General features: G+C 42.4%; 2 protein-coding genes across 2 annotated transcripts in view; one reads left to right on the forward strand and one right to left on the reverse strand.

Annotated features, from left to right (window-relative positions):
- The window catches only part of LOC143131469 (uncharacterized), a 34,526-nt gene extending 20,282 nt beyond the window's left edge, over positions 1–14,244 (forward strand). The window contains exons 24-35 of the mRNA XM_076291122.1: positions 95–228; positions 598–723; positions 1,225–1,387; positions 1,620–1,694; positions 2,880–2,990; positions 3,246–3,305; positions 6,708–6,824; positions 7,535–7,686; positions 7,812–7,907; positions 8,433–8,573; positions 13,312–13,503; positions 14,143–14,244. Of these exons, the coding sequence (XP_076147237.1) occupies positions 95–228; positions 598–723; positions 1,225–1,387; positions 1,620–1,694; positions 2,880–2,990; positions 3,246–3,305; positions 6,708–6,824; positions 7,535–7,686; positions 7,812–7,907; positions 8,433–8,573; positions 13,312–13,503; positions 14,143–14,244 (1,469 nt within the window). The remainder of the gene's footprint in view (positions 1–94; positions 229–597; positions 724–1,224; positions 1,388–1,619; positions 1,695–2,879; positions 2,991–3,245; positions 3,306–6,707; positions 6,825–7,534; positions 7,687–7,811; positions 7,908–8,432; positions 8,574–13,311; positions 13,504–14,142) is intronic.
- An 865-nt stretch (positions 14,245–15,109) lies between these two features.
- Positions 15,110–16,539, reverse strand: LOC143131648 (interferon-induced transmembrane protein 1-like). The gene is made up of 2 exons (XM_076291271.1): positions 16,347–16,539; positions 15,110–15,407 (listed from the first exon to the last, which is right to left on the reverse strand). Exons 1-2 carry the CDS (start codon positions 16,452–16,454, stop codon positions 15,267–15,269), a joined length of 249 nt encoding a protein of 82 aa, XP_076147386.1. The 5' UTR covers positions 16,455–16,539; the 3' UTR covers positions 15,110–15,266.
- Positions 16,540–22,673: the final 6,134 nt, after the last annotated feature.

Below are 22,673 nucleotides of genomic sequence, written 5' to 3' on the forward strand. Positions count from 1 at the left end.
TGCATTCTCCCTGAATTGCACTTATCTTGTGTGTGTGTGTGTGTGTGTGTGTGTGTGTGTGTGTGTGTGTGTGTGTGTGTGTGTGTGTGTGTAGGTGATGAGGAGGAATGGGAGCAGCAGTGTGTGTGGCAGACTGAGCTGGTGACGGGACTGAACAGGATCAGTGTGTGTGTGGAGAGGATGCAGCAGGACCAGGAGGAGGCCAGGGCTCGTCACACACTTCAATTGGTCAGACTTCTGTGTGTGTGTGTGTGTGTGTGTGTGTGTGTTTGTGTGTACTGCACTAAAGGAGAGTCCCCTTTGAAATTGTGTCTATGTGTGTGTCTCTGTGAATGTGTGTGTATCTACTGCATTACAGTAGAGTCCCCTTTGAGATGTGTGTGTGTGTGTGTGTTTGTTTGTGTGTGTGTGTGTGTGTGTGTATTCATGTAAATTTTGCTTGTGAATTTAGTTTTGCACTTCCTTTGTGTGTGCCTCTGTGTATCTATGTGTGTGTGTGTGTTTATTTATGTGTGTGTGTGTGTGTGTGTGTGTGTGTGTGTGTGTTTATGTATGTGTGTGTGTGTGTGTGTGTATTCACCTTAAACTGGCCCTCAGTCAGGATTAGAGGGACAGAGAGAAATGTGGGAACAGCTAAGCAGCAGACAATCCAACCTGGAGGCAGCCTTCATCTCTGTTCTGTGTGTGCGGGAGCTCTGCCAGATACGTGCAGAAATCGCCCAGGTATACACACACGCACACACATACACACACACATATAACGCACACACACACACACACACACACACACACACACACACACACATACACATACACACACACAATACATCAAACTGATATTGAGTGGGACCGACAGTCACCTTTTTGGTTAAGCATTGCAAAAATGTGTCACCCACCAATTGACTTTTTACTTACATTTGACTTACATTACTTCAAGCAGAATGAGCGCTGACAAAGAAAATGCCAGTGAACACAGACTAGTGACTAGGTTCATGTAGCAAATTTGAATTGTGTGTGTGTGTGTGTGTGTGTGTGTGTGTGTGTGTGTGTGTGTGTGTGTGTGTATGCATGTTGTTTGTGTGTGCCTGTGTGTGAGTGTGTGTGTGTGTGTGCGCACATGCGAATGTGTGTTTGTGTGCGTATGTTTGTGTGTGTGTGTGTGTGTTTGTCTCTGTGTATGTCGTGTTTGTGCGTGCATGTGTGTGTGTGTGTGTGTGTGTACAGGCCATGATGTCAGGCTCGTTCTGGTACAGTGACCTGAGCCTGCTCCAGCCTACTGCTCCTCCCAACCCCCTACGGGCGCTGTCCCTCACGCAGCTCAAAATCCTGCCCCGCCTGGAGAGACTCCTGCAACATATTGAGGACACAAACAGCCAGCACAGCTCCGGTACACACACACACACACGCCCACACACATGCACACACATACACACACACCACAAGCATAGCTTTTGTACACACACTCACTGCCAGCACTGCTCCAGTACACACACACACACACACACACACACACACACTCACACAAACTGCTAGCACAGCTCTGGTACAGAAGCACACATACACACGTACGGACAGTGTGTGCCTACATTTAGTGCATTTCTGTGTGTTTGTGTTGGAAGGCCTATCGGTCAAGCAGACCCTTGGGATAGAGAGCAGCTCTAGAGAGTGGACCGCCTCTGTGTCTGCGGTCAAAGGTGAAAAAGGACACACACACACACACACACACACACACACACACACACACACACACACGCATACAAACACACGCATACAAACACACACACACGCACACAGTGCTATACATACTGTACAACTGTCTTTATTCATGGACAAGAATAATGAGTAGTTTGCTTGATTGCATTTGATTCCATTGTTGCTAAGCACAGACAGCTATTTCTGATTCTATGCTTGCTAGTTCTCCACTTGGCAAAATGAAATACTGTGTTTATTTTGTTCATTCATTAGCTTGTGTGACTGTCTACATACCCAACAGAGCTGCTGAGAGGAAATGGCGTAAATCCAGAGATGGAAATGTTCCACTGTTCCACTTGCAACAAAAGCATTCTATCAGAGCGAGATAGAGAGCGCCACTGATAGCACGTTCTGCTTTTCTACTTTCAAGTTTCTCAATCCTCCACCACCGGCATCAGCTACTTCACTGTCAGCAGATGACTTTGCAACATTTTTCACTGAAAAAGTTGCTAAAATAAGTGCTCAGTTTGATTAATCTAACAGGAGGGCTTTGCCTTGTGTTGGCATGATGGCATCGTTGGACTCTTTCTCTCCTTTGGTTGGTTTACTTTATTACCTAGCAACTGCTGCGCAACCATGACCCCAGACCCCACTTTGTAGTTACACGCGCATGACACGCCTGTCTGGCCTAGTTGCTCTGTAGGCTAATATAGAAAGGCACAGCAGGGAAAGGAGTCCAAAGCGAGTGCGTGTGTCTGCGTCAACGAGTGCATCAGGGCAACTATTAAAGGATAATTTCGGTATTTAGCACTTTGAGTCCCTTTTCTGATTTGTTTTGGATGAACTAGAGTGGTGGACACCGAAATTTTGATGATGGGTCCTGTCTCAACTTTTCTGACTCGTTTTGAATCGCCTTTGACAGACTACTTCAGAGTGGCTGCCTCTACATTATATAGTAGCTTTTCAATCAACCTATTATTCACTATGGTTGCCAGCCTATCAGAAAAGAGTATTTCTTCTTCCCAATTTGAAATAGATTATACCGACATCTCCATCGGCATGTAGTTCTTGGCCATTGAAGGTCTAGTCCACAGAATCCAGTTATTTGTTTGGACCTGGTGGACTTGCTGAGAGGTGGACCACCTGATTGACTGTGTGCTTTTTGCGCCACCTGGTGGCCGCTACAGGAGTCTCACCTCAGTCCCTGAAGGAGCAGCTTAAGCCCCGCCCATCAGAAGAGCAAGATGGACCATTGGCAAAGGAGCCACAAGACAAGAGTCCAACCAATTACAATACAGGTAGCCTCGAATAATGCTCAGATTAGATGGTCATCAAGTCCACAGAAAATATGAAATATTTAGACAACAAAATGATTTACTGTTTTTTTAGTGAATAAGAATAGGATTGTCTAAATGAACGTGTCAGTAGTGTGTGTGTGTGTGTGTGCCTATGTATAGGTGTGTGTGCTTTTGGCTCTTTTGTGTGTGTGTGTGTGTGTGTGTGTGTGTGTGTGTGTGGTGATATTCTCAGGCCTGTTGCTCTCTCCCACTCAGACTTGCTGGCCGTGAGGGGCAGTACTCCATCAGGTCCCATTAGTATTCCTGTGCTGACCGGTCAGTCTCACTGTTCTGCTTTGATCAGTCTCTCTCTCTCTCTCTCTCTCTCTCTCTCTCTGTCTCTCTCTCTCTTTCTGTGTGTGTGTGTATGTGTGTGGTGTTAATTCATCAGCTATGGTGTACCTGATTTTAACAATACATGGCTCTTTCTAGTGGAGGGACTTGGAATGACACTGAACTGTCACTGTTTGGGCACTAGGTGACGCTAAAAAGCAGTGAAATGGCGTGTGTCCCCCTGGGTCGGACGGTCGGTCTCATTCATGGATAGCAAAATGAAACATTTTCCATACACAATGAAAAAAAATTATTTAACTTCTGTACTCAAGTACACTGTACAGGTTCTGGGGCCGTATTCACAAATAATTTTAAGGCTAAAAGTAACTCCTAAGTGGCGAATTTAGGAGCAACTCCTAAAAATAATGGGCGTGTCACTCCTAACTTTAGGACTCCTAATTTTTTTCACTAAAAGTAATTCACGAAGCATTTTAGACCTAAAAGTAGCACCTACGTCTGGGACAGCTTAAAAGAAGTCGAGAGGACTCCTAATTCACTAAGACCTATTCACAAACAGCTTTTTGTGGCATTTCACGTCGCAATGTTTTGAAATGCGTATGCGGCAACAGGAGCTTCCAATCGCGAGGGAACAATTTTGCATTGTAGGCATAAAAGGGATGCAATAACGCCAATAACCAAAACTACTCATTGTTAACATGTAAATTAAATGTAACGTTTCATTGTGAATCAAATTAAAATGTTCTCCTCTTTGCAAACGTAGGCATATGGTGACAGATTAATTTAATAATGTTGCAAGGATACTGCATCAATCCGTAGGCCTATGTTTCTTTAGGCTACTAGGCTATTTGTTTTGACTTACTCTTTATTAATTTAGGCTAGGCCTTTTTATTCAGTTATTCATCATCTTCCGTCCTTCGAGCTACTTGTGTAGCGCATGCACTCTCAGACCTGTCACCTGTCACTCATCATCGTAAGGGAGGTGTTTGGAATCATTCCCGCGTTACAATCAGCCAATCAAGGTGGTCACTTCAGTCAAGCTCGTGCATGAGTAATGACGTCATCCATAGAAACGAAGACTCACTCTTAGTTTAGGAGTTGTCATTTTCCTTACTAAGAGTAGGTCTGAAAGGCTTTGTGAATTAGCCTAGAAATCTAGACGCACCCTAGCGGCGGCAAATTAATTTGCTCAGCCTGTACGTCTAGTATCAAACCATAGGGATTTCTATTGGCTGACGCTGTGGACGTCATCCAATCACAGCGCTCTATTTTGTTAGAGAGTCTTAAGGCGGGCTTAACAGGATGACGACAGTCCTGCGACGGTGAACAACAAGGAAGGTGGCTATGGCGAACGAAGAGCGGTTGTTTGAATCAGCGTTGGCGTCAACTTTGGAGGAGTTGGACTTGTGCTTTTCTTTGAAAGTTGAGCAACACAATGCACTTAAGTCATTCCTTTCAAAGAAGGATGTATTTGCCGTTTTGCCGACCGGATACGGATATGGTCTGGCCTATTGCATGCCTAGGCAGTTTGAAAGACAATTCTCTGCCCGCCCCTTGGATTAAGCGAGGTGAATGGCTCGATTCCAGACTATATATTTCAATGATATAGGATGGCCCGCCAGGCTATTTGTGAATAACTTTTAAGAGAAAACTCCTAGCTAAAATCTTTTAGTGCGATTTAGGAGTACTCTTAGTGGTAAGATAAAAGGCTTTGTGAATACGGCCCCTGATATGTACTGAAATTATAAAAGTGAAAAGTATCCTATAGCCTAAAATACTTTACTGCCCCTAAAAATAACAGGTAAGCTTGTTGTTGTACCAAGCCTAGGATGAACTTGCAGACAAACAAACATTCCTTTTGAGGTAAGCTTCCTGGCAGAATCGGCCTAGTTAACGGCAAATGCCGAGACGTTTTGTCATCTGTAGGCCTACACGTTAAGCCTGGAAGCCAGCCTAAATTTAACCCCGCCCAGAAAATCTGAGGTCGGGAAATTCGGTCTGGACTCTACATTGACAAGCAACTATGTACAAACCAGAAAAATTCTCTGTGCAGTATTTATTCAATGAGGAACAGGTGAGCAGCGGTGTCTAGTCTATCACGTCACCTGAGCGTGCTTCGGTTGATTTTGTTTACAACAAATAGGTTGTTGCTATAGAGAAGCTATACATTTAGATTTTGCTATTGCATCTGTTATACAAGATATTGACAGCGCAATTACTTAAAAAAAACGATCAAAAACAAAACAAACTAAACCAGGGAAGAAAAAGGATGTTTTGGCTATTCTCCCAACAGAATTCATGGTAGGCTATGTCATTGCTCTGATCTGTCAGTTCAGTTACACTTTACTTGAAGGTATCTACATAAGAGTGACATGACACTGTCATGAACGTGTCATAAACATTATAAACAAGTCATAAACGTTTATGACACAGCGCTTCTGTCATTTAGTGTCATTCGGTTTTTGTCATGACAAGTTAGGGTTAGAGTTAGAGTTAAAGTTAGGGTTCATGTAGATATGTAGATACCTTCAAGTAAAGTGTAATTGTTAGTTTTATCCAGCAGAGGCATTTCCCCCCCTGTATCGGTTGAAAAAAACGCCGCATAATCCCGTCCCACTCAAGCAGTATAACACTCAAATTTTGACTAGTATTGAGTATGATTACATCAGGCTATAGAAAGCACCAAGGTTCAAATAATTCTAAATGGAATCAGTTCAAGAACGCATTCTCCGTCGGTCGAAAAACGCCCTGACAAACTCACTCTCTCTCAGACATGTGGTTCCACAGAGCCACTGAAGCCCGTCTCATCCGAGGCCCGTCAGCAGGCCAACAACAGGAAGTGTGTGTTGTGATTGCTGACATTTTTTGGGCATTACTGGAATCTGGATTCCTCCCACACACTCCTCTTTTTAACTGTTAGGGCGTCTGGTCCAACAAATTCATACAGGATCATCCATAGAGAATGACATTCTCACGAGCATGAATACAGCTTTGTGTGTGTCTGAGTCTGAGCTCTATAGCGCTTTTAGTCTCTGGCTGCGCTATGATTCCCTGTGTATAGTTTCTGCTAATTAAAATCTCTCCACTCTCACTGTGTTTGTGCTGGATGTTGTGTGTGGTGCATACTTCTTCACATTTCCAACCAAGGTTTTTTAAAAAAAGAAAAGTAATCAGACCACCCAGTCCAAAGTACACAGTGATTTAGATATATTCTCTTTCTAGTGTTTGTTTTTACAGTTCTGTTGTATTTTGTGTGAGAACAGTTTTGTGTAATCTATTTCTCTTATATTATTTATTGGTTTGTGTGTGTGTGTGTGTGTGTGTGTGTGTGTGTGTGTGTGTGTGTGTGTATGTGTGTGTGTGTGTGTGTGTGTGTGTGTGTTGTAGAGGCAGAGTGGGTGCATGTGCTGGAGCTGTCTCCCCTCTTCCAGCTGCTCTGTGGTCTGGAGCAGCAGCTCCGGTGCCGAGCCAAAGAAATGGGTCTCTTCAAAGGACACGGCACCAGTGAGCAAGATATGCACTCTCTCACACACACACCAGACACACGCACACACACCAGAGACACACACGGACCAGAGACGCGCACACACACCAGAGACACACACAAAGAGATGAGTCTCTTCAAAGGAGACAGCACCAGTGAGTAGCATACACACACACACACACCAGAGACACACACACACACCAGAGACACACACAAAGAGATGAGTCTCTTCAAAGGACACGACACCAGTGAGCAGGATACACTCACACACACACACACACACACACACCAGAGACACACACAAAGAGATGAGTCTCTTCAAAGGACACGGCACCCGTGAGCAGGATACACTCACACACACACACCAGAGACACACACAAAGAGATGAGTCTCTTCAAAGGACACGGCACCCGTGAGCAGGATACACTCACACACACACACACACACACACACACACACACACACACACACACACACATACCAGAGACATACACAAAGAGATGCACAATATAAAAGCAATGCGCTGCCTTCAGAAACAGCCCTTGTTATAACCTCTCTGTACACTTTCAAAGTGAAGAAAGTAGGCCAACACGAACATAAAGGTAGACTGTAAGATTTGGCTAATCTAGCGACAGAACAATTGCCTCATTAACTCTAGCGCAGTGTTTGTTGTGTACAGGGGTCTGTTTGTTGTTTACGCTAGGCCTCGTGGCATGTTTGTGTATTGCAGACAGGGGGCGCTCTTATTTAGACTTCCTGGACGCTCAGTGGGAGTGTGAGGGGCAGCTTGAGGCTGTCAGTCAAGAGAGTCTAAACACTCGAGAGTTTCTCATCTACCAACACGGCCATTTCCTGCTGCATATGCTACACTCTCAGAAAGTGGTAAGTCTCACACACACACGCTTGAACTTGAACTGTGACAAATATTTCAAGTGTTCTTTCCTGTAATCAAGGTAAATTGTACCCAATTACATGGTGGTGGTGTATGTTTGTGTCTTGTCTGACAGGTTCCCCTGGTGAAGCTTCAGATAGCCTCAAAATTACCCCATAATAACTACCTCCAAAATGCATTCAGAAACTCCTTCTCCTATCAGGCAAGCACAGCCAAGAGCTTAGTGGCTCTAGAGGCTGTTGGGCTCTTTTGGATAAACATCATCAATAATATTTATTCCTCTCCAATCTAAAACACAGAAAGAAAGTTCTAGATCTAAATTGGCCAATATGGCATGTATAATCTACATGTAATCTCTGTGTGTGTCTCCATGCGTGGTTGTGTGTGTATGTATGTATGTATGTGTGTGTATGCATCTCTGTGTGTGTGTGTGTGTGTATACATGTAAGTGTGTGTGTATGTGTGTGTGTGCTTGTGTATGCATCTGTGTGTGTTTGTTTGTGTGTATGCATCTGTACGTGCATGTGTGTGTATGTATGTGTATACATGTAAGTGTGTTTGTGTGTGTATACATGTAAGTGTGTTTGTGTGTGTATGTGTGTATGCATCTGTACATGCATGTGTGAGTGTACCGGTATGTGTACACATGTAAGTGTGTGTGTGCATATGCACCTGTGCGTGTGTGTATGTATCTGTGCGTGCATGTGTGTGTATGTGCGTGTTGTCCCAGGCGGAGGAGGAGATGCTGAGTGTACGTCAGCAGAGGCTGCAGTCGGTGGGCGGTTTCTCTCTGGTGCTCCTGCACTGCCTGGCCCACATCGCCTGTGGGGACATGCACTCCGACAACAGCCCTGCCTTCCAGAGGACCTTCTTCAAGGTGCAGCACACACACACACACACACACACACGCACACACACACACACACAAACACACACACATGCACACACAGCAACAGTGGGGACATGCGGTTTGGAGAATAGCAAGAGGTAGGCTCATGCTGTTAAGTGTACTGTACGTGTTAAGTATATTATTTACATTGCAATACTTATAAATGAAAACATAACTTAATAAATGAATATTTCTTTATATTTTTTATTTGTAATCTTATTACAACAAAACATCCCAGAAACACTGCGTAGCAGTTTTTAACACTGGTACAAACACATGTATTTACAGTTCATTCCTTGAGCATCAATAACTGTGTCTCTCTTTTGTAAACATGAATAAGTGCTCTCTCTTTGGACGGAGTGTATTTTGAAACCAAACTGGTGTGGTTGATTTTGCAGGATAGGAGAGAGCAAAGAGTGCTGTTATTCATGTTCATGCGATTTTCTGTAACTCTTTTTTTACCATGCTGAAATTCCTCTCTGAGGAGGCATTGCTATGTAGCCTGACGTAGCCATACTCAATTCTAGTCAGAATATGAGTCTGATACTGCTCCAATAAATCTAGCATTAGCTTACTAATCAGATAAACTTACTCTTGATGAGTTGAGTTGTTTTGGTCCTTCCAGAAGAATATTTCCACACTCGCAGTGAAGTAACCACTCCAGTACAACTCCCATGATTTCTGTCCGACTGTGTAATCGCACGGAAATCGTACTCTTCGGGTGCTTGCACACCACCCCAACAAACGTCAGGATACTTCAAGAAACGCAAACAGTCGGGCCTAGTATGCACCATCAGTCTGTGTTTGTTGAGTGGGGTAGTTCAAGTTCTTTTCAATTATTGTATGAAGTGGAACTTTTCCGTACAAGGCCACTCTCTCTACAATCATCATTACTGCAATCAAAGGTACTACTAGCACACTATTAAGACAATGACCAATATGTCACATAAACTTAAGTTAGCCTACTAAGCAAAGCCAATCAGCGATTGCATTGCTAGAGCAGGCTAATTTATCCTACCGTCATGTGTTTAGTGAAACTGACAGCATTTTTAAAATTTGATTACAATATGGGGACTGTATAAAAATGCCCCTAGTCTCATTTCAGTCCCAATGTCCCCCCGTGATTTACTATCAAACAGAGTTAAACCGATCAGTTCCGAGAAGGGCACTCCGTATTCATACTCAACTCTACCTCAGATCTTCAGCCTTTCCAATACCTATCACATGATATCTCATTTTGGTCAGCTCAAGCATAGCCCACTCTTCATTTCAGACGAAGGGGTACCCATCACCTGTCACAGGTTCCAGACTCTTTTAAAATCTATCTTAGTCAAATCTCACAGACCACTACTCTGCGCATTCATTCAGGATAGGAGCTGCTACAACAGCTGCACGCAACGACCTATCAGAACAGCAAATCAAAATACTGGGCCGTTGGTCCTCAGATGCCTATCAGTTCTACATCCGCTCCAAACTAGCGGATCTACGACTTGCTCAGCAAGCGCTAATGTAATTTCGGTAGTGGCCTTCCTTTCTGCTCTTTTGGGGTGCAAGCGGCCATCGCTCTATCACGATCTCCGCTTCAGGCATTCCAGGACCACGGCCAGCTACCTTGCCAAACACACGCTTAGCTTATACACTCAGCATAGCAATCATACCGACGGGCAAACTAGTGAAGAGCCTTCAGTATTGTATTGTATGTCTCATCATCTGTCAGCGAACAGCAGGAGGACCCAAGTGCAAGACTCTTACAAGTTGAAGTGTTGAAAACACACTTTATTGAATAACAAACTTAACTACAAACTTACGAACATACAGGACTTCGACCAGACAAAACAGAGAGACGATCTGACCAAGGACAGAGGAACAGGGGGGTAGAAATACACAGACTAATTAACAGAAAGACAGAGGACTGGACGAGACCAACAAGACAATAACGGGGAACAGGTGCAGGCAGAAACGGAGTGAAACTAACAAGACAGGAAGTGCAGACCATATAAGGATAATGGGTCAGACAGGTAAATACAGAGCACATGACAGAACAATATACAGAATGGCCACCAGGGTGGCACAAAGTCTCTAGTTCAGGCCATATCCTGACATTATCCATTGGCCGGGGGCAATGTGCAGGGCATGTCACAAACAGGGTGCACTGTCAGATCAGGTGTAGCGTAATCATTTTCAATCAGTGAAACACACAAATGTGATACATTATAAATATTTGCCAAATTAGCGAATTTTCAAATGTAATTAATCCTAAAATTTCACAACAAACAAATGGGTGTGTATTTGAAAAACAACATTGCTATTTAGTCTGGGAAATTATTTTAATTGATTTGATATGATAACAAAATCACTTGTAACATGGTCTAAACATATTTTACAATAGGTAGATGCTGGTCACTCATTATTTTTTTTGAAGATATCAATCTTTAATAAATCATAGATGGCCTACACTGGTGTCTGCTCAGGTACAATAGGATAAAGGTTTTCTATAATCTCAGTGACATTTGTGTGTATCCATTTGTTGATTCCATTTGTGTGTGTGTGTTTGTGTGTGTGTCTGTCTGTCTGTCTGTGTGTGTCTGTGTGTTTCTCTCTCTCTCTCTCTCTCTCTCTGTGTGAGTGTGTGTGTGTGTGTGTGTGTGTGTGTGCGTGCATGTCCTCCTCACTAGATTTGAGTGATTAGAATGTCTGTGTAATGATAGTGTGGCTGAGTTCTATGAAAAATGCCACATTGTTGCATCTAATGTGCGAGAACCTTTTCAGATTCTTGCCAAAAATATTCCCAAAGATTAACTGTATTTAATGAGCCTGTCATCCTTATATGCTAACAGTGTGTGTGTGTGTGTGTGTGTGTGTGCATGCGTGCGTGTGTGTGTTTGTCCTATATGCAAAGACTTAATAGGCTAAGTTTGATATCATTACATGTGGAATATGTAGATATGCCCTGGCACCGGTTGATGTAGGCAATTTCTCATAAGTAAAAATTTATGATAACCTGTAGTATGTGACCAACAGCTGCATGTTGTATGCTACATGTAGATATCATCAACAATGTTATACTGTAGTACTGTAGATGGTTTAGATGGTGACAGATTTTGACAACTATACCCTTACAACTGAAGTGATTTATTACATTGGTGGGAAGTTAATGTAATAACTTCTTTAAACTTCCTACCAACATAATAACTTCCTGCAAATGTCATAATTATTACGTTGGGGGAAAATTGGGTTTTTACGTTGGCAGTAGGCAACAGTTAATACTGTACGTTGGTGAGAAATGATTACGTTGGCAGGATTATTACGTTTAAAACGTGAAGATTTTTATTACGTTGGTTGTTGGTTAAGTTGTTACAGCAAGGTTGGGTCAGATTATTTTGACATGTAATCTATTACTGACCACTGATCACATGCCAATTTTTGTAATCAGTACATCAATTGGATTAAGTATATATACTCTTTTGATCTCGTGAGGGAAATTTGGTCTCTGCATTTATCCCAATACGTGAATTAGTGAAACACACTCAGTGAGGTAAAGCACACACTAATCCCGGCGCAGTGAGGTGCCTGCAACAGCGGCGCTCGGGGAGCAGTGAGGTGCCTTGCTCAAGGGCACTTCAGCCGTGCCTACTGGTTGGGGTTCGAACCGGCAACCCTCCGGTTACAAGTCCGAAGCACTAACCAGTAGGCCACGGCCGCCCCTTACCCAAACACATATAACGAAATCTGATTACTTTAGGATTACTTTTTACAAAACTTGCACACGACATACACATTCTTATTTTCTTAATACACAGTCTTGGCTCCTCCATCTTGGGTTTTGATTTGAACCTTTTTCTTGTCAAGAAACTACACAGGCAATTGGATGATAATGACATGTAGTGGACAAACAAATAGGCTGCTTGTCAAATTAAAACATTAGCTAGGCAATCATAAAAAATCAAGTAATCCCCAACAATGTAACTATAATCTGATTACACATTTTTTTTTCGTAATCTGGGTTGATTATAGTGACTTGATTATTGTAATCTGATTACGTAATCCATTACTACCCAACCCTGGTGTTACAGTGCGCACTGATCCAACTGTTGGTGTTTGATGGACTTTGTTGGCACTTGTTGCGGGGATCACATTGGCCAGCGGCAAGTGTAACGCAACACTCAGACCATAATAAGTTATATCTCGTTTCTATGGTAACACAAACGGTTTGCCTTAAAGCAACACCAAAGAACTTTTCCACTGTCGCACTCAGGCTGTTTGTTTATCCAGCACCGGCTTTACAAATAACAATGTCCACAGACAAAGTAGAATATGTTGCATGATTTTATGAAAGTACAATGTATTGCAACATCAGATACAAGTCAAATTTGTAGTTTCTTATGTCTCATTCCATCGAACTACAGATCTGCTACCCGATCTGGCAAACTTACATTGTGCGGTTATAGCCGCTAGAGGGCCACGAAGCGAATGCAGAAGTGCCGTTCACCCTGTTACGAGTTGATGAACCACTAAAACGATTTTGGAAACATTCTTATACAAAAACTATTTGGTGTTGCTTTAACTGACAATTGAATACGCTCGCGTTGCGGTTTGAAAGTTGAACGAAGGTCAACGCTTAGCTTGTTCAACGCTAGCGCTAGCTGCCGAACCATAGCGAACAATAGGAAACCTGCCGCTGGTCGATGTGATCCCCGCCTGTCTTCATCTCTCTACCCCCTTCCAGACGCTGCAGGTGTGTCTGGAGCAGTTGTTCCATGCCAGACTGGGACTGCCCAGCTTGGGGGTATCTGACCCAGCAGATAGCTCTCACCTAGATGCCCTGAAAACTACCGAAAGCTCCCATCCAGATGCCCTGAAAATGGCCTCCCTATTCGGCCGGACCCAGATGGTCAGCGGGGATGCTCACACAGATGAGGTAAGTATCAGCAGCTGAGCCTCTTCTGGTATGCAGATGCGTGTGTGTGTGTGTGTGTGCGTGTGTGAGTGCCTGGGTGTTCATGTGCCCTGTATAGAGTTAGGAACATTGTGGTTGTGGTAAGGAATGCAAGCTAAACAGCAGCTACATGAACAGTGGCATGCATGGACAGTTTTATTTTATAACAACAAAACTGCAAATTCTGTCCTAGCATGGCAAAACACAGCAAAATAAGTGTGTGTGTGTGTGTGTGTGTTTCTGTGTCTTTCCCTGATAAACACATCAACAGTCATGTAGCCCTGAGGCAGGATGAAGTGCACAACGTTTGATTCAGACACGATTCCTTAGTTGTGTTTCATGAATCGTGATTCTTTGACTTTAGGATATTTTGTTGACATTGAGCTTTCGCTTTCAGTAAACAAAGCTGAGGAGCAGCCATTTCATTGTGTTTGTGTCAGAAGTGTGTGTGTGTGTGTGTGTGTGTGAGCAGCGATTAGGCAGAGTACTCTTTCCGTACTCCTCCCCCTGTTAGCTTTCAACTTTCCCCTGGTACAAAATTAGGCTTTCAGTTACACTGTATCCCAGTGTGTTTTTGTGTTTGCTGTGTGCATGTGTACATGTGTGTGTGTGTGCATATAGAAGATGTTGGGAATCCTCCGGAGGCACAGACAGGCAGCAGTGTTCCTGCAGCTGGAGGGGCTGTTGAAGGGAAAGGGCCCGGGGGCCCCTGATCCCTGCTGAGGTTATCGCCGTCTCATGGCACACCACTGGAGCCACAGCAAGGAGACACAATCAGCCCTCAGCACAGCCCTAAGCACACACACACACACACACACACAGCTCTCAGCACAGCACACACATGGCCACACACACACACACACACAGCTCTCAGCACAGCACACACATGGCCCCACACACACACACACACACACACACACAGATGCTCTCTCTCTCTTTCTCTCACTCTCACTAACACACACTCACGGATTCTCTCTCTCTGTCAAACACACATATACACACACACACACACTCACACTTACTCGGATGCATCCCACTCACTGACTTTTCTCACTCACTGACTCATTCACACATTCATTCATTTGCTCTTACTCACCCACTCACTCACTTTTTCCACTTTCTTCTGTACATCATATTTCACTTTAGCACTCTCTCTCTCACACACACACACACAGACATTGCTCTCTCGCTGGTCTGTGTCGGACACAATGCAGCCCTGTCCTCAGACTGTGGTTGTCTTTCATGTGTGAGGCATCTGGTACTTTCGTGCTCCTAATAATTTGGCTTCCACTTGAGGCCCCATATCCGGCTTCCACTCGAGACCCCACATACTCACGGAGTCACGCATGGCAACAATTAGCCCAGAGCTAGCAGGCTATGAAAATGTTTTTAGCAAATTTTTAAAGCAGATTTTTAGCAAATTCTGATTTTGAATAATACCAAACCATTTTCATATCAGAAAAGAAAAAGAGACTAATAAAAACTATTAGTCTAATAGTGCGCGCGCACACACACACAAACACGTTCGTACCACAATTCTGTTTCTAGATAAAATGAACATAAGTATACATGGCCTTTTGAACCAGAAACCAAACACTTTATTTATTTGTCAAGATTATCATTACATGGTAACACATTTTGTCGCAGTGCAAGAGTAATACTCACAATTAGTTAATATTAGTAATATAATATAATTTAATCAATTAGGCCTAAAAGAGGCTTTGCTTGCACTTCCATCTCCTGTACTATATTCCCATGATCGTGAACAGAATGAAGATAGTCAGGAAGATGATGCCGCACACCAGGGCGGCGATGTTGAGATACTTTGTTGTCCTGGAGTCACTCTCCGCCCTGGCCTGGTCTCCAGCTATATTGGCGCTGTTCACCTTAAAAGAACACAAGCTGTCAGTATATGCGCTGTTCACCTTAAAGAATGTAGTCTTTTACTAATATTAGTATTTATTTATGTATTTATTTATTTATTTATTTTAGGCTATATGACTTGACCTGATATAGACATAAACGTATAGGTGCAGTCAGCGATTTGAATGGGGGGACTTCAAGTCCATACTTTTTTATAAAGAACACAAGTGGTCAGTCAATGCAGTGAAGCATAGCCACTCCACTTCTTCCTCAGATACACATACTGTAATTGTGTGTGTGTTTGGAGCCGTGGATCTGCCCAAGGTTTCTTCCTTGGTAAGGGAGTTTTTCCTTGCTCTTGTTGCTCTTGGGTGCTCCTTGTTGGTGCCCCCCCCCCATCCCAATCCTCCCCCACCTTTCTTATGCAGCCCTTGCCACTTAATCTACTAAACCTCTCTTCTACTGCACTTTTTAGAAGACACCAGACATAATTTCACTGCATTTCTTACATCCAGTAACTATATGCATGTGACAATAAACTTCCTTGTATCCTTGTATCCTTGTTTGTATGTTTGACTTCATGGAATTGTTCACATACTGGGCTTTCACAGTGCTCCAGGATGAGGGCTACGTTATGCTTTGACATTTGTTGTTATTTTTGTCATATGCTTTTATGTGTTGAAATAAGACATAGTAAACTATGCTAACCAGAAAAATCAAAGTACTGTGTGTTGCCTTGATCAGAAAAATGTTCACTAGTTGACAAATGTATTTTAAAATTATGCAACGTAAAATGTTCAAAAAATTGCTCTACTAGCCTACACACAATCTGTAAAAGTCTGTAAAAGCAAACTACCTTCTTCGAAGGGTCAAAGTTCTAAATGTGGAGCCTCTTCGCCCATCCTGTAATTTGCCCCATACTCATTTGTCTTACCCTAGAGGAGTTTATGATGGGTACTTACCCTGGTGGAGAATATGATGGCGGCTATGCCCAAGGGTAGGCAGCAGCAGAAGGTGTTGAAAATGGACCACGCCAGGTAGGAGGGAGCGTTAGAGCGAGACGTCTCCATGATTCTGACAGTGGAGCTATCCTGAGGGTCTGGTGCACTGGGCAGTGTGTGAGTGTGTGTGTGTGCGAACTTTGTCTCATGCTAGTGTTGGTCAAGGGATCTAGAGGAGGAGACTCAAGAAGAAGGATGGTGGTTTACCAAGTAAGCCCTGAAACATGACACCGCAAGAGTTTTTATTTTTTAATTTTACTCATAAAGTTTTACGTTTTACTCAAATAGACAGTTTTAAGACTGTTTCTCACATTGCAATCATAAATCAAGTTTGTAAGTATGTGAAAACATGAAGTATAGTGGTGTAAAATGATCACTATGGTTTGTATGAGAGAATGAGTTTGAAACTGTAAAATGTGTTTATATAACCTCAACCATAATCAAGTAATACACTGAAGTTATTCCTAACTAACATACTTTTATAACATATTAAATAACAAGTTTAACTATATTAACATGAAGCTATTCAACCAGAATTCCCCCTATGTGTGCTCTGTATCCATATGTCTCTCTTTGTCACTTTGTGTCTCACTGTGGATGGGCGAAGCCTGTTTGAAAAAAGCATGCTTGGCCTTGCAGCTGCAGAGATAAAGATGTCATCGGAGGCGGGTTCTACTCAAAACAGCTAGTAAAAGAGCAAACGAGTGAACGATATGTAACCCATGAACGATGTGTGACCTGTGATCACTGTATAAACCCCTGAACTTTGTGTAAACCTCTGAACTTGTGTTACGGTGAAAAGTTCGTACCCTTGGCAGCAATAGTGCTGACTTGCAAACGTAAGACCAAACAACGATCCTTTCATAACGCCACCTGGGTTCGAAGTTGCCAAATGTTGTAGCATCTAAGGAGGGGTATAAATATTGGTGTTCAACAATTGTTTGGGGGTGCGATCCACTCAGACTTTGAGTTATGTAGTCATTAAAGGAATTTTGCGCCTTCTTTTTGGGATACGTTTTTGACTTCAGCACTCACAGTATAATGGTGTATTTTTTTATGTTGTAAACAAGATATTTCGACTTAATTTCTAGCCCGAGTCTGAATATCTGATACGACAGTATCTGTATTATAGTATTATAGTATCTGGATTGCAAATGCATTATACATTATTATACTACATTATATAGCAGTGTGGCTGATTTTGGTCACAGATTTGAGAATTTACCTTCTTTAGTACACCTTTTAGTATTCTGCTTTGGAATCAGTCCTTCTTTTTCCAGGCCGGAAGTCCAGAAGTTTTGTCTTCAAGAGATGAGCCGGAGGTAGTGGGCAGGATCTACACTGATGGATGAAAATGTTTCTATTGGCTGGTTTCATATTACTTCTCCCTCCTGAGAAACTGGCTGCCTACCACACCCCAGATGCAGATAGATACTGTAGTCCTACCCTGCTGAGAAAACATGCAGCATGAATCAATCCTAGCGAATTGTAAACAAAATTCTCACAAATGTAAACAAAACAAACACCCCCCCCCCCCCCCCCCCCCCTATTTTGTTACAAAAGTAACATCACAACTTTTCAATTAGTAATAATATTTAAATCAGTTCTTTCATCAATTAGGCCTAAAGGACATATTGCTTGTGCTGGTTATTAAATCAGCTCATTTGGCGTAATTTCACATTTGCACAAAATATACATATTTTAATTTGAAATGTCATCAACAGATAGTGATTCAAAGCATGCATAAACTCTTTGCCTGGGGTCCGTTGCACAAAAGCAGAATTAAGACATCCGGGATAAGTTACTGAGCTGCGCTCAATGAATCCAAAACAAGAGCGTACAGGCTTAATTGGTTGCACAAAAACCAAGCCAGGATGAGCAGACACGGATTCATCAAGCCAGGTGAAACCTATCCTGGATAAGTGCGCGCTCACGGCTCCCTCAAATAGACCCAGCCACCGATCACAGATTCACTGATTCACCATGGCAACTAGAGCAGCTTCATTGCTTCTTCTATGGTGTGAAGTAGGTAGCGATAGCCTTTTCACAACAGCAACAAACAGCAACACCTCTGTTTAGGAGAATATTGCAACTAGTTCCGCGACCACCACATGCGAAATGGTTAGGCACTCCTGTGACGTCACATTGTCGCATGTAAGGTCGGGAATGGCGAGTATGTAAAAGTTAATTAATGATCACAAACGTTTAAACTAGATGTACCGCAGAGCGGTACAAAATATGACCGCCGCCAAGTCCAGCACATTTTTTCCACAAAAATAAATCACGCTGAAAGGCCTATATGATTCTAACTGTCTCACTAAATTGCATTATCCACACTCAATTCTCACTGATATCTGCTAGACAACAAGTACCAAAACATGATTAGTTCATAGATTTCACATGTAAAATTTATTTTATACAACCCCACCTCCATCTTGCCTGTTCATAATTCTGAGAAATTCTTGAATTGTGTGCATGTGTGCATGTACATGTTTATGTTATGTGTGTGGGTGTGTGTGTGTGTGTGTGTGTGTGTGTGTGTGTGTGCGTGCTTGTGTGTGTGCCTGCATATGTGCCTGTGCATGCAAGCGTACATATGTCTACTGTGTGAGTATGTGTCATACGTATGATTACTGTGAATGTATGTGTGTGTGTGTGTATCTGTTTGTGCACATGAAATGGGTTAACATGACCCCTGGAGGCAAACATACAAAAAAAAATGGTCATCCTAGTCCCTACAGTTCTCAAGATATTCACAGAGAACTGTGTCTACCCTACCCTCCTTTCGGGGGGTCCAGTCCAGCGGGGGGGCTACAGATCAAAACGAAAAACGATGGTTCCATGCTATCCATGTGGGGTTATATGCCCACCAAGTTTCGTGTACCCCGGTCTTTCAGTGTCCCGGGAATCATTGATGGAAATTTGGGCATGCGAAAAAGAAAAGAAAAAAATCTGACTAAACCTTCGCTGCGCGGCGGTCATAATAATGACAATGAATCTAGGTATATGTGATAACAATGTATAGTGGGCAGTGGAATAATTATTGGTTTCCGTTTGTGGTGACTGCTGACTGAGATAAGGGATGAGATTAAATAGATCCTGGAACTTAGCCTGGTCTGGAGCAGGCTAGCTCCAAAGAATAAATCGCCATGGTAACTTATACCATAACATATCCTGCTGCCCCCTATCCCGCTTTTGTGCAACTGGATCACGGCTAAATTGAGCCAGGATAACCAAGATATCCCGGCTTAATCCCTTATCATAGTTTTGTGCAATAGGCCCCTGGAGTAGTTCTGCTTATTGCCAAGTTAAAGGTGAGGTCAGCAATTACACAATTTCAAGCCCATAATGTTTTTTTTGTCACATTCAGCAAACACCTCACGATCGGCTTGTTGCCCATCCCGTGAGTACAAAGTAAAAAAAAACCAACAACAACTTGTTACATATATATAGTGCTTTTCTCAACACTCAAAGCGCTTAAACACGATCCCTGTAGGCCAGTGTTTTTCAACCACTGTGCCGGGGCACACTAGTGTGCCGTGAGAGATCATCAGGTGTGCCGCAGAAAATTACCCAAATGTCACTCACTGGTCCAGAAAAGCAACTGTTGCATCAAAGAATTTATAACCACATGCTCTCATTGATTGTATGATTGCACTATTTGTGGTATGCAGGCATTGTACAACGGGGGCCCCATATCCAGTATTCACAGAATCATCACATATCCAGTTCATAACAACAATTAAATTAGATATAGTCACCTACAAATGAAACAGAGGGCGCTTGTTTTATTGAGCAGGTCTTGCATAGAAGCCATAATAAGGCCATATCTGTGTATTATTTGAAATTTTAGGCTATGGTATGTTTATTTTTTCTTCACACAGGATGTTAGTGTGCCGTGGGACATTTTAAGTGTCAAAAGTGTGCCGTGGCACAAAAAAGGTTGAAAAACACTGCTGTAGGCAGCCAAGGCTCTGAAAAGTGGCAGCGAACACAAAGTGGGGGCAGCCTGTTCCTCAAACAAAAGTCAAACGCTGTGCGGAGTTTCTCTGGGAATACTGAATGGTGGGATGAGCTGGATTGCTGGTGTGTTTTGTTTGGTCTAAAATCAATCAAATCAATTTTGTTTGGTCAAAAGTCCTACGTTGCTTGGACAAAAGCATCTGCACAATCACTGACTGCACCTTTAAGTGATGATAGTTAGATCATGTAGATTAGTTTGTATTTTTTATGTTAGACTTACATGTTCAAGACAAGATACTGCTTTGAAATACACCAAACTTTATTCAGTTCTATATTATCCTGATTCGGAGTTGGTGTGGTGTTCACCTTACTAAGCCTTGAAATGTATGGAAAAGCGTACATGTTCTGAAAGGATATTTCTACATTTATATGAATCAGGTTTGTAAATATGAATTGACAATTAAAGATTGCATGTCAATTGCAAACTTGAGTTGGTTTTGGTCAGACTTCAGGACTATGTTTTGCGTCACACAAAAAGTTATGAGAAACACCGCTGAGACTGCTTTTGTACACAACCAATGGTGGAGAGAGAACATCTCAACACTGCCTCAAGACTTATGAAACAGACTAGAAAAGCTCTGAACACCTCCGGAAATAACTAAAGCCATATCAGCTGCGCAGTCAGGAAAGTCTTGACAAGCTTATTCCATGCCTGACTTGGCTTTTGTAAGGAGTCCTTTACAATTGGTCTCAATTGCAGACCCCCTTTGGTGAAAAGAGAAAGGAGCTCTTATGGATCCCTTTTCATCAGTGGCCACAGACATAGAGAGCCCAGCCAAGTTTTTGACAGGAAGATATTCACTATCCTAAGGGTGGATAAAACTGGCTTAATAAAAAGTTTTTCTTTTATCATTCGACAATACTGTACCCACCTCAGGGGTATTTGCTGTGGCTGTGGCTGTTCAACCGGAAAGTGCCAGAACATTTGTAACTGTGGGACAGGTTTTGTGCGTAGACCATTGATTTGTAACTGAAAAATATTTTTGTAATGGTAAAATATTTGTAACTGACTAACTGTAGGATGATTTGTACAGTGTAGCTGTAAAACTGATCCGTACCCGTAGAATCAGGGATGTATTGGAGGCTAAACACAAGTAAACACAGTTTACCCAACTCTGAAATTTCAGAAGAGTTTATCCACCTCCTATACAAGTTTATCCACCTCTCAAAAGAGTTCATTCACCTTTTAACATTTAAATTTAAATAAAAAAGTTATAACCACATTCACAATATGTACACTTATCAGCACTCGCGCAGTCCACCTTACTGTGATCACAGAATTCATAGTTTACCCACCTCTTATTTTACCACTACACCCCTGGGTAGAATAGATTTAGAGTTTATTTGTAGGCCTAATATTAACAATTTGGTTACAAGTCATTCCTACATTTCTACTTTTAAAACATGATACGCACATACTACAAAACATATGAGTCTATTCTAATTCCATACTCCTCACCACTCTGATGGCATTGCTGCTTGCGTGACAGCCTGCTACAGTGCACACAACCTTATGCACTCTCTCTGTCCTCCTCTGCAGGGACGTGCAGAGCAGGGCTTAAGTTGTCCGGGCAACTGTCCGTCTGCCCTTTTTGACTTTGACTGAGATGCCCTTTCCAAAAAATAAAAATAATAATCAGGGATTAAAGTTATCCGTTGCTTCGACAAATATCCGTCAATTAATTTCCATAGAGGACATGGCATCATTGTAGATTCCCCAGGTTAAATAGGCCTACGTCTTATACAAAAAACGAACGATCGCTAGATGAAACTTTGATAATTCAAAATTCTAATTCTGTTCGAATAAAACGCTGACAAGCCTCTTAGTGCAGCTATAGTAGAAGTTTCTTCCAATGTTGTTAACGTGAGCGATATTAGACAACATGTTGGATTTTTGCATTAGACATAGCCTAGGCTAATTAGTCTATTTGATGGAGAATAGGTGGAGTTAGAACCATTAAGATGGGCAAAAGGTGAAGCAATAGGCAGACATCATTATAGTAGGCCTAACCTGAAGGCTAATGAATAACTTTAGACAACAGGTGCTCCTAAACTTGCAGCATGGGGCGTTCAGAAAAAAAAGCTAAGATGACTGACATGATGCTGCTGCTGTCTTAAAAAATAATAATAATACACTTTATAAATAGCCTCATCTGGAATATTTCTACAGAGCACAGTTTAACATGCAGGCTATGTGAACACTACTAAGACAATCTTAACATGGGCTCTAAAAGGCTGGTCTGGTCTGTGCTAAAAGTGTCAAAG

The sequence above is a fragment of the Alosa pseudoharengus genome, unplaced genomic scaffold (assembly GCF_046254945.1).
Source record: "Alosa pseudoharengus isolate Yale_2024_CS ecotype anadromous, Long Island Sound unplaced genomic scaffold, YU_APseudo_1.1 YU_APseudo_1.1_scf_18, whole genome shotgun sequence".
Lineage (NCBI taxonomy): Eukaryota > Metazoa > Chordata > Actinopteri > Clupeiformes > Clupeidae > Alosa > Alosa pseudoharengus.

Bases quoted from the DNA above. Each gene is read 5' to 3' on its own strand.
- LOC143131648 (XM_076291271.1), bottom strand. From the start codon at position 16,454: ATGGAGACGTCTCGCTCTAACGCTCCCTCCTACCTGGCGTGGTCCATT. The intron at 15,408-16,346 runs GTAAGTACCCAT...TGTTCTTTTAAG, and splicing joins CCATCATATTCTCCACCAGG to GTGAACAGCGCCAATATAGC.